Below are 12,802 nucleotides of genomic sequence, written 5' to 3'. Positions count from 1 at the left end.
AGCCTACTATATCAGCATTAACAAAAGAGTCATTTCTATCCTCATTTCATCAACAACACATTGGAGCACAGTGCTCAACCTGATCATATTAACAGCGTCATTCTCCTATGAATCATCACTACTGCACAAAGCATGCTGAAACAAATAAGTTTTTAAAAGCTGTCTAAAATATGTCTTAGAAATCAATCTTAGATATGTTGGCAAAGCATTCCACAGTAAAGGTGTCACAAGAGAAAAATATCCATACTCGAGTAGTTTAACATAACCAGGCATACTTTAAGTTTGGAACTTCCATCAAGCATTGATTTGCAGAGCATAATGATCACAGAGGTTGATATATTCTCAACAATGAAGTTAAAGAGATCGGAATGTCATTACTCAAAGCCTTATTCACAAGCAGCAATATTGTAACTGTAACTTGATATTCAATCAGCAACCAATGTATGATTTTAGTAAAGGTGTCACTGATTCAAAACATCTACCTCCCATTAAAATGTTAACTGCAGCATTCTGTGCTACCTATAATGGTCTAATAACAACAGCAAGTAATCCAACATATAAACCAACCAATGTAACATCAATAACTTATAAAATACGTTTTCACTATAGCTGCAACATTATTCTTTATAAAAAATATGGGCCAAAAATCACTCCTAAATGTAGGATGCGGGGCCGCCAAGAGACAAAAGTAGACCCTGCTGTCTCCCCAATTCCATTCTTCCTCCCCCCCCCCCCCCCCCCCTGTTAGAAATTTTACCTTTTCTTGCGGGGACGCCCAAGCCCTGCCAGCTAAATAGATCTGCGCCCAAACCTCCCCTGATGTGAGGAAGTTGGCAGCATGCTTTCTAACCACCTACGCTGGCACTCCTCACACATGCTCAGTTCATGTGTGTGAATTGAGCATGCGCAGAATGCCAGTGTCGGCTGCTAGAAAGCACCAGGGGAGGTTTGGGCTTCGGAACTATTTGGCTGGTGGGGCTTGGACATCCCCGCCAGCCATCGAAGGTACTGCAGACTGCAGTTGAGTGGGCCCGAGGCGAAAGTGGAGGGGCCCCGGCCTCCCATGCACTGGGTCAGCCTGGCTCCTTTCAAGACTGGGCCCAAGTAATCTTGTCCCCCCCTTGCCCCGCACCCTCAGCAGGCATGATTGGGGGGGACTTCAAGACTATAATTCCATGTCCATCAGTAGTAACTCTTAAACATAGCCTCTGTCTTATTCATATTAAAACATAATTTATTAGCTAACATCCATTTTTCAATTACTTGAAGGTACAAAGAAACTAGCTTCTCACTTTCAGCCAAGACACCCACTTGCAAACAGTGTGCACTAATTATTATTAATTTAGATTTTGCTCACACCTTTTTCAGTAGTAGCTCAAGGTGAGTTACATTCAGGTACTCTGGATATTTCTCTGTCCCAGGAGGTCTCACAGTCTAAGTTTGTACCTGAGGCAATGGAGGGTTAAGTGACTTGCCCAAGATCACAAGGAGCAGCAGTGGGATTTGAACTGGCCACCTCTGGATTGCAAGACCGATGCACTAACCACTAGACCACTCCTCCACTCCATCAATATCAGCAAATGAAAAAAAAAACATTTGTTAATGACATGTAACAACATGAGATGTGTTATCCACATTTCCTATGTAGTTGCAGTGGTGTAGCCAGGAATTTTTACAGGGGGTGCATCTCCTGTGTCCCCCCCATCTCCCGCGTGCCCCCCATCTCCCACACACCCTTCCCCAGTACCTTAAAATCTTTTCTGTTCCAAGTTTTGCCCAGGCAGCAGCAGTGGCACTCATAGGCTGCCTGCGGCCTGCACCTGGATTTCCTCTCTGAACCTTCCCATTCTTCACAAAACAGGAAGTTGCATCAGAAAGGGTGACATGGTTCAGAGAGGAAGTCCTGGTGCAGGCTGCAGGCAGCCTATGAGTACCACTGCTGCTGCCCAGGCAAAGCCTGGAGCAGAGATGATTTTAAGGTATGGGTGGGGGGCCGGGTCTGACACACACATACCTTGAATAAATATGCCACTGTGTAGTTGCAAACAACAGTCCATTGCTAATGATTTTATGACTGTTTTAATGTAGTCTACTTAGGTTACCTGTTGCTTAACAATAAATGAACATATAGGTCTGTGATGTGACCGCACCTTGAGAATTGTGAGCAATTATGGCATTCCGTCTTAAACAAGGATATAACAGAACTAGAACAGGTTCCAAAAGGGGTAACAGAAATGAGAAAGGGAATGGGCTACCTCTTTTTTGATGGAAAGCTAAACAGACTAGGACTATTCAACTTGGAAAAGAGACAACTGAAAGGGAATATGATTGAAGTTTTATAGTCATGAGTGATGTGCAACGGTTAAAAAGGGAATGTAAGTAAGTTTTCAGGCAGTGCATAATTAGCTATAGAATCTGTTGGCAGAGGATGTGGACAAGGTGATTAAGGAGGGAAGGGTGTAGAATCTGTGTGAGGGAAGAAAGAAGAGTAGAAAGAGGGGCTTGTGAACCTGCCATTGAATAAATCCTTAAATGCCCAACATGCTGGTGACATCATTGAGAGGTGCTCCCTGCTACCTAGGATCTGGCAGTGCTGTGGTACCTTGTAGGAGAGAGGGATGGGAAACCTGTAAGGGTGCCAGAGAAGAGAACAAAAGGAGGGGCTTTCCTGACTACTGTACCTACTGCTGCATTGTTTAATCACCTCCTGATGTGTTGGTGATATAATTGGAAGGTGCTCCCTGCTACTCAAGACCTGGCAGTGCTGCAAAACATTGGAAAAGGCAGGGATATGAAGCTTGTGGAAGAGTCAGAAAGGACAGTGAAAGGAAAGGCTTCTCCAGCTACCGTACCTGCTTCTAAATTGCTCCTTGACCTCTCGATGCACTGGTGAAATTTGAACAGAAGCTTGGGAGTTTCATCTTTTGAACTGGTCTTCTGCTCTCTAATATGGGTAAGAATAAGGGGAAATTAAAGGAGGTTTTAACATCACAGTCTGGAGTAATGCGAGGGCCAATGGATTCATTTGTTGCAATTCCTAATAATTCATCTATGAGTGAAGTTACTGAAGTGAAAGCAACAGTAGAGGAGCAAAGTTTGGAGGCTCTTGCCTTAAGTCTGGACTCTCACCTCCCCTACCACCAGTTACTGACTTGAGTGAGACTTCCCTGGCATCTAACCCACTAAAGGTGGTAATGGGCCAGGGGAAAGTGGTTTGAAGCTCAAGTGAAGTCATCACACAACTTTGCACGCTCTTACTGACCTATAAGTGCATTCACTCTACCGCTCCCCAGTACCTCTCCACTCTTTTCTCTCCCTACGCCCCCCCCCCCCCTCGGGTACTCCGTTCTGTAGATAAATCTCTCTTGTCTGTCCCCTTCTGCTCTACTGCTAATTCCAGACTCCGTTCCTTTTATCTCGCTGCACCTCAAGCCTGGAATACACTTCCCGAGCCTGTACGTCTAGCCCCGTCTTTGGCCGTTTTGAAATCCAGGCTAAAAGCCCACCTCTTTAACGCTGCTTTTGACACCTAACCACTACTCACTTGCCCTGTACACTTTTATCCCCACCTCTTTAACTCCCTTACCTCTTAGTTGCTCTGTCTGTTTGCCTGTCCTATTTAGATTGTGAGCTGTTTGAGCAGGGACTGTCTTTTCATGTATGGTGTACAGCGCTGCGTATGCCTTGTAATGCTATAGAAGTGATAAGTAGTGGTAGTAGTAGTAAGGGATAAATTTAATAAATGGCACCCAAAGTTAGGCGCCGGGATGATCCGCACTAAGGGGTCTTTTTACCAAGGTACGCTAACGGATTTAGCGCATGCTAAATGATAAGACGCCCACGTTCCTATGGGTGTCTCATCATTTAGTGCGTACTAAATCTGTTAGTGCACCTTAGTAAAAGGACCCCTAAGCTAGTATTCTGTAACAAGTGCTCTGTGCAGAATGGTCTTTACAGAATCCTAGTTTACCGCACATTTACCCCCAGACTCTATATATTGCGCATAGTGCCGAAATCTAAGCATATGCTAAAGCAATGTGCATAATTTAATTGGCTTAACAAGCTAGAGTTGATAACAGATCTTGATGAGCAATAATGAGCACTAATTGGTAATAAATAGAATTTACACGTACAACCTGCTAAGTGTATTCTGTAACGCAGAGCACTTAAATTCTAATGCGCACTGCAAAAAAGGGGTGTAGTTATGGGCGGGGAAATGGGCGTTTCATGGGTGTTCCAAAATTTAGGCACACTGTGCCTAAATCTATGCGCCAGCATTTACACCACGTTTCCCTTGATGTAAATGTCTGCACGTAGTTTTAAGTGCTCTGATATCAACTATGCCTATTCTATATACCATGCCTAAATATAGATGCTGCTTACAGAATACACTTAGGCAGAAATTTATTCACGTGGAGTTTTCAGGCACTATATATAGAATCTGGCCCTTCATGCCTAACTTTGAGCACAAGCATTTACACCTAGTGAAAATGCTCACACCTAACTGCTGGTATTCTATAACATCACATCTAATTTCTGGGAATGCCCCTGACTCCCCCCCCCCCCCCCCCCATGCCCCCTCTCATGGTCACGTCCCCTTTGGAGTTGCATGTTATGAAATTTAGACTCGCATGTTATAGAATAGGGTGTAGGGCAGATGCACGTGTAACTCCTAATTACTGCCAATTAAGGCCCGATGCACAAAGCTTACCGTGCTAGTAATATTTGCTTTAGAGTGGTTGTAGCCAGTCTAAAGCAAACATTAATAAGCAAGTAATGCACAAAGAGGTTTCCATGGCTCTAATATGTGCCATTAGCAGCCACCGAGAACTCCATACAAATGTATTACAATGAGCTCATTAGTATTCTAATGAGAATTCCAGGCAATGTACAGTCCAGTGTGCCTAGCTTTAGCAAGCGAATTTTATGACTGCCTGCTTATGCTCCCTACCTCTCCCTTCCCAACCCCCCACCAGCACTCCCCCACTGATTTTTAAGATTCCGTGGTGATGGAATGGATCCTGCCAACTACCCCCTGCACCCCTCAAAGCAATTCCCTGGTGGTCCGATGGACCCCGCACCCCCAGCCCCCCCTAGCAAAATCGCCCTGGTGTCCCAATGGACATGGCCTCCCCTGCACCCCTTCATGGCCCTCCTTCTGCATCCCAGCAAAGTTCTACCCTGGTGGTCTAGTGATTCCTTCCCTGCTCTCTCCTCCCCTCCCCTGCCCTGCCCTGCCTGTATCTTAAAAAGTTGGAGGCAGGTGGGCAGGAAGCAATACCTCCTCCCTGAGGCCTTGCTGCTTCCAAAATGGGGGTGCCCAGCCACTGCTCAGTGTATTCTGGGATGCACTGGACAAATAAGAACAAATGCACAAAGAGGGATCCATGCATCTCATTTGCATGCGATCCCCTTTGTGCATTGGTTACTGTTTGTGACTCGGTATATTTTATTGAGGCAGCTGTATTTTACAGCTGCCTTTGTGCATCAGGCTCTAAGTGCTTTTAACTCCAGTCATGGATTATTACCAGCTAATTAGCTTACCCATGGATCTGTAATCCACGCCCAAAATTGTGTGCCCAGCTGTAAGCATCAAATTGTGCGTGCGAGTTTATTAGAATTATGGGGTTAGTGGGTAAGTTGATAACAGGACACCTAGGATGGAAGTTCAAGTAGACATCTGTATTAAGGTTACTTTATGAAAACAGACAGGCACTGGTGTCTTTATTCCATAGTCTCAGAAAACCTGCATGGTCATTGCTAAATTGCACTTGCTCCAGTGCAAGTGTAAATGTACACATGTGAAGTACGCAGTGTTTTTCCTAGGTCGGCTGCCACCCAGGGCAGAAAGCCACTATGCTCCCCCCAGCGCATCACCCCCCCCCCTAAAATCATGATACCCCCCTTTGCATCACCTCCACCCACCCCCCAAGCGCATCGGTCTTACTCCTGAGGGTGCAAGGACCAGTGGCGTGGCTGTGGACTCTGCCAGTTCCCTACCCCAGAACAGGAAGTAATGTCAGAGGGAGCAGGGAACCAGTGGAGCCGACAGCCATGTAGCTTTTCCCTGCATCCCCAGGGTGGACCTCCCCCACTGCCCCACCCTTGATAGCCACTAGAAGTTCATGGGTATATACATATTTTAGAAACCATCCCTCTAATTCTATAAAGAGTACTTTGAGATGCGTGCTTAAATTTGAGTGAGTCTTAATTGAAGCATTAGCCAATTAGCACCAATAATTGGCTTTTTAACAAGCTAGTATTGGTGCTAATTGGAATCAATTAAGATGTGCATGCGTGAATTTAGGCACATGATCTATGCCTATATTTTACGCACATCCTGAAAAAGGGGATGTGGAAATGGTACGGTCAGGGGTGGTCCAGGGCAGATTGTGTGCCTGGCTTTTGGTTACGCATACAATATTATAGAATAAGGGGGCTCTGCACTTAAATTTAGGTACAGGTATTTGCACCATGTTTCATGTTTCGCCTAAATTTAAGCGCAACCCCCAGGACTTAAGCGCTATTCTATACCTGCACCTAACTTTTTTTCCAGCGTTGATTTTTTAGGCGCCATTTATACAATTCACCCTATGGGTACTGATACTTCAGGACTCAAACCATGCTGTACCCAGACTACACTCCTGAACTTGTCACCATACCTACTTTTATGTGCATAACACTTGGGGTAACTTTATAAGAGGTCTTTTATTTGCTTAAAACGGGCTTTACACACAAAAGCCTTCATAAAATTACTCCATAAATAACGTTTCTAATTTCACAAAACCTAGTAAATGTAAAATGTTGTTTTTTTATTCGCCAGTAAATACAAACGAAACAGGAACAAACCTCTACCCAGGTCAGGAATAAACACTGACTCCCACACGGGGAGTGTCATGCAAACAGTTCTATATTAAAGCACCAACAGAGGACGTAATTAGATTGTAAGCTCTGTCGAGCAGGGACTGTCTCTTCATGTTCAACTGTACAGCGCTGCCTACGTCTAGTAGCGCTATAGAAATGATAAGTAGTAGTAGTAGTAGTGTTTGGGCAGGAATGCCAGCTTGATTCAGGGGTCGTATACAGCACTCTCAGAGACTGCAAAGATATGTTTAGTGCCTCAGGTAAAATGACTCTATATCAGGTTTGTCCAACTTTTTTCAATTGGGGGACACATTTTATATTTTGTAACATTCGGAAGGCCAAAACAAGCACTGTTGTATTTTGCCGCGTGTTTTGTCAAATGTTGGCAAAATATGACTGTGTATCATCCCTTCCCCAGCTTTCACCCAGTCTCACTCACATAACCTCCCCCACAACCAGCCTTCACCCGGTCTTCTGTCTCACTCATGTAACCCTCCCAGCCTTCACCCAGTTTCCCTCACTCATGTACACCTCTTCCCCAGCCTCCACCCATTTTCTTTTCACTCACCTGGCTTCAGCTGCAGAAGAAAATGACAGGATTCCTCCTTCCCCACCATGACTTGGCTCTCTGCAAGCTTGAGCCACAGAGAGCCGAATTGCGGTGGGGATGCAGGAATCCTGCTGTAAGCACCACAAGAATTAACAAGCTTCCAAGGGCCTGAAGAAAGCACTTGGTGGTCCGGGTAGGTTGGACAAGCCTGCTCTATTTGAACCAGATGAAACACCATCAGCTTTTGCACAACTTTCCTCAAAAGCCAAAATCAATCTCAACAGACAGCACTTTCCAAACAGGGAAGCAGCACTGTGGATCTGCTTTCCAAAATCTAATAGAATGGAAGAATCATATTCTTGTTTCCGTAAAGCTTAAAAAACTTATTTTTTTCAAATTGTATTTGAAAATACAATATGATAATGAGAAAGAAAACCACACAGATACAAAGGATGCTTAAATTTTATAAATATGATTATAACCTTATGACATTGTGTGAATGGTATAATATCTGTTTAGTTCTTTATTGTGTATGTTTTTGTTGTTTTGTACTATCAAATGATGGGTTTCCTAGTTAAACCTAAAATGTAATGTATATTTTTTAAATGTAAACCGTTCTGATTTGCTATTGCAATAAGTGACGGTATAGTAAATAAATAAACGATAAAGGATAAACTTCTGTAATGCAGAAGCAGGCGGGCGAAACACGGCCCTTTGTTGGGTCCTCTGTTGGTGCATTAATAAAGAACTGTTTGCATGACACTCTCCATGTGGAAGTCAGTGTGTTATCCTCCACTCTTTTGGTTTTTTTTTTTTGTTTTGTTTAATTTGCTGTCATTGTGATTTTAGATAAATTTATAGTATCATGTTATTAAGAATTCTCTTGGTATTCAATAAAAATTCCCTCTCATACCACTGATAATGGCGAATATATTTCTACTGAAGTTCCATTCTAATTTACTGCGAGAGAGGCATTTAGAAAGAAATACAATGAATAGCATTATTCCCTTCAGGCTGAAGCTATTACAGCTGGAACTGAGGTGTTTTTGAAATTTTAAACTGGAAAATGTAATTTTATGTTAAGTACATTCTGTTCAGCTTATAGATCATATAAGCTTGGAGAGGTTTTGTTCTAAGCACTGTAGAGTTTTGTGAAATAATACAAATAGTGGTTTTATTGAATGCTTCCTTTCAGGCCTACAGCATCTGAAAATGCTTCAGAGGGAAGTGGCTACGTGCGTGCTTTCAAAGCATATTCCCTCTCATTCTATAATCTGGTGTGCACATTTCTGCATTTAGGACTAGATTCTATATATGGTACCTGAAAGTTCCACGCAAAAAAAAAAATACACCCACGCGTATTCTGTAAAGTACGCCTACTTTTATAGAATAGGCTTACAGTTCTGCGTTACATATAGAATAATGCCGAGTGCTTCTCCACGCAACCAAAACGTAGTCGCGGCCATTTACGCCATGTTTTACTTGGCGTAAATCCTGATGCCTAAATTAAGTGCAGAGTGGGTGTATTCTATAAAATACATATAGATTTTAGAAATACCCATACCCTGCCCGTGGCCATGCCCCCTTTCCAACTATGCGACTTAAAATTTAGAGAATATACTTGGTGAGTTGTGCGCGTAAATCTTAATTAATACCAATTAGTGCTGATAATTGCTTGTTAGTATCAAATTAACACCACTGATTAACTAGTTAACCAATTAAGTTACAATTGGTATGAATACACTTCGATTTACACACAGAAATTACGGTGCCATAGACAGGGCCGCCGAGAGGGGGGCAGGGGGGACAAAATTTCCCGGGCCCGGGCCTCCAAGGGGGGCCCGGCGCCGCAGTCCCTCCACCTGCCCCCCTCCGTCCACCCCCGGGCCGGCCCCCCTGAATTAAAATCATAGCTTCACCTCAACCTCACTCCCTCACTTCGGGCCTTCCCGCCCTGTGTCCCGCCCTTGGGTGATCTGCAGTCTGCCGATGCTGTGCTTCTGTCACACGGAGTAAGGTCGAGGTGAGGCACTATTATTTTAATTTAGGGGGTCCGGCCCGGTGGTGGACGGAGGAGGGTGGTGAAGATTACGACCTCGGGGGGGGGGCGGCGGTGGGCATGGAGCCCCGGGGGCAGCCTTGCCCCGGGCCCGGCCCAGTCTCTTGGCGGCCCCGGCCGTAGAATACTGCTAGTTGCACACCAAAGTCTTCCGTGTTTTCAGATAACATAATAGGCACATTACCAATAACATAGGATATTATATAAACAAATTGTCTGAATATTTATGGTGGAAATCCTGAAAGCAGACCTGGTTGCTGCTCTGGGGCAGCAGTTTGACAAACATTTTGGGCCTTTCTCAGTTCCATTTGTTGTTGTGGTCAAACAATGGCATTTATCTTGTTCATAATAGGGATGGAGAGGCAGAAACGTTTCATTTCAGTCGTCTTTGTGGCTGCTTTTTTTTGTTTCGGGAGCAAAGTCATTGTGTGTGCCCTCTATTGAACGAGGATGCAGTTTTTGGAAAAAGAGCTTGGCACACTTTCTGAAACAGTGTCCATTCTTTTCCTGATAGCATGTGCAGGCTCAGTGTTCACACATACATGATGGTTTGTGCATGTTGGCACACTCTCGGGGGAAAAGAGGGCACGCTTTCAGAAAGATTGCACCCTTTTTCAAAACAGTGCACCTTCCTTTAAAAGAGCATACACTATTATCACTATTATTATGAATTCTTGTGTATTTTCTGCTCATTGTCAGGTCTTAACACACAGTGACATGGAATATGTCACTGCAAATAGCAGCTCATCCTTACTTCATAACAGGCCAGCAAGCCTGAAATATATGCAGCTATCTTGGAAAATACAAGTTAGGCAAGTTTAATAAGAACATTTTAAAATGCGCTGCAAACTTAAAAAAAAGAAACTGTTACTTGTAGTGAACAGCCCAGGTTATGAGTCGAGATGCATTTTAGGGCTCATTCTCCATTGTCTTCTGCCCCAGATCTCTTAACACTTCATTAAGAGTAACAGCAATAGGCATAGATAGTGCACAGAAGGAGCCATTTTTGGTAACAGATTGCAGATGAAAGGAAACCATTCTCTTCTTGCTAGCTTGCTATAATTACTAGTGCGCTAATTACCCCAAATCACTGACATCCAGGGTCAATAAGGATGACAGCAGGAACATCAAGACAAGATGTGCAAAAACAGTGACAATGCCTTTCAGCATAATCTCCTGAACCAGACACTGGTAGTTTCATAGCTACTGCAGGAAAAAAAAAAAAAAAACATTCCCAAACGCTGAATGTTTACTGTTATTTCATTTTGTCAGTTTGACGGTGACAACATGTATATGAGCCTGACAGAGCCAAACCAGGACTACGTGCCAGCAAGCCAGGTGGGTTAATTAATCTTCTCTGCCTTGTTTCAAATTGTAATTAAGCAAATTCAAAGACTTGCATTGCAAATGAGTGGTACTATCAGTAACTGCGGCAATCAGGAATAATCATAATTTATAAACAAAGCATTTAAGCCTTGTTTCCACTTAATCAGATAGAGCTGATAAAGCCCCAGAGTTGGCGTTTGCTGTAAGCTGCTATCTTGCTTCCTCTCCAGAATGCAAACAGCTGTTTTGCCAGCGTGATCTTTCCTAAACAGTTGTTTTTACCTTTAGGAAATAAAGTCTTTACAGGTGCAGCTTATTTGTGACTCTCACTGCAGACAAGTGACTCGTTTTAAGCTACACCTATCACACGATTGCTTTCATATCCATTGCCAGGCCGGTTCTTGTTCTAGTGTTACAGTCTTAATAGAAAGCATGTGACTGAGGGTTAAAATTAAAGCCCCCACCAGTGTCAGTAATCAATTCATCTATCAACTATAAAGATTCCCTTGAAATGCATCTCTGGGGCTTACCATTAACACCAGACAGTGTGATTTTATCCCAGTTCTACTGTGCACTTTTTAAAGTTAGCATCACCTTCTATAATAAATAGATCAATGGCAGTAGTAATTAATCCCCTTAGGAAATGTTACCCTCAAAACTAGCATGTGTTTATATTAATTAAAAAGTCTCCTTGGTTACTATTACACAATTTAATTTGTAGTTAAGAAAGGACAGACATATCCTTTGCTCTGCTTTCAATTTACATCCAGTGCTAGAATATAAAATTTAAAGAATATGATGGAAGGTAGGACTGGCCCAGCCACTAGACGTCTACCTAGGGCGGCAGCAGAGCTCTGGCACATGCAAGAGCATTCTGCTACTTTCCTTCTCACTGCTAGCCCTGTGACTGCTACCCCTCTCCTCCCCCCTCCCCCTGGCACCCCCATTTCCTTCCAGGCCTGCCAGAAGATTAAAGAAGCATTAAGACTGTACAGGCCCCATAACTACAGGCCTGCACTGAAGTACCACTTTGTTCTGCCCCTCTCTCCAAGGCAGATTTTTTTTAGGGGGAGTAGGGGGAACAGGTCAAAGTGGCACTTTAGCTTTGGTCGGTGTATACAGAGCCTGCATAGTACTACTACTACTACTACTTAACATTTCTAGAGCGCTACTAGGGTTACGCAGCGCTGTACAAATTAAACAAAGAAGGACGGTCCCTGCTCAAGGAGCTTACAATCTAAAGAACAAAATGTCAAGTTGGGGCAGTCTAGATTTCCTGGGTAGAGGTGTAGTGGTTAGGTGCCAAAGGCGACATTGAAGAGGTGGGCTTTAAGCAGTGATTTGAAGATGGGCAGGGAGGGGGCCTGGCGTATGGGCTCGGGGAGTTTGTTCCACACGCTTCTTTAATCTTCGAGCTGGTATGGGAGCAGGGGCATAGAAATCAATTTTTGGAGGGGTTCCAGGGGTGGACTGAGGGGGCCACTTATTTTTTCTCAGTTCTTCTCCCCCTCCTCTAATGCCCGAGCCTCCTCCTATGCCTGTGCTACCTGAGCAGCAAGGAAGTCAGCAGCATTCTTCGGCACCAATGCTAGCACTCCTGTGAATGTATAGTTAAGGTAGTATAGGAGGGGGCTAAGGCAGTGGATCCCTTTGGTTGGCAGAATTTGGACATCCCTGCCAGCTATTCTATGAATGCCACAGTTTTGGAGGGGCTTGAGCCCAAAGTGTGGGATCCTAAGCCCCTGAGGTTCCCTTGTAGCTATACCACTGCCTTGGAGGAAGTAGAGACAAGCCTGGCAGTGAGAAGGGAAGAGCGGAGATGCTGGACACAGCATTGGGGTTAGAGAGGAAGGGGAGATGCTGACCACTGGGGGGAGGGATAGAAAGGGGAAAGAGAGATGCTCGACTACAGGGGGCGACACAGCTCAACGTTCGCCAAGTGTATCTGATAGCTTGGGCAGCCCTGATGGAAGGGAGATAAGTTGTGCTTTTGTAATTGATTT

The 12,802-nt window shown here is 44.1% G+C and overlaps 1 protein-coding gene across 2 annotated transcripts in view; it reads left to right on the top strand.

The window, feature by feature from the left end:
- The window catches only part of TOX (thymocyte selection associated high mobility group box), a 525,928-nt gene that overhangs the window by 242,397 nt on the left and 270,729 nt on the right, over positions 1 to 12,802 (top strand). For both annotated transcript variants that reach the window (XM_030214796.1, XM_030214802.1), the window contains exon 2: positions 10,746 to 10,811. In XM_030214796.1, the coding sequence (XP_030070656.1) occupies positions 10,746 to 10,811 (66 nt within the window). The remainder of the gene's footprint in view (positions 1 to 10,745; positions 10,812 to 12,802) is intronic.

The sequence above is a fragment of the Microcaecilia unicolor genome, chromosome 1 (assembly GCF_901765095.1).
Source record: "Microcaecilia unicolor chromosome 1, aMicUni1.1, whole genome shotgun sequence".
In the NCBI taxonomy this organism is placed as follows: domain Eukaryota; kingdom Metazoa; phylum Chordata; class Amphibia; order Gymnophiona; family Siphonopidae; genus Microcaecilia; species Microcaecilia unicolor.
The sequence above is the reverse complement of the archived record's forward strand: the minus strand, read 5'-3'. Positions and strand labels throughout refer to the sequence as shown.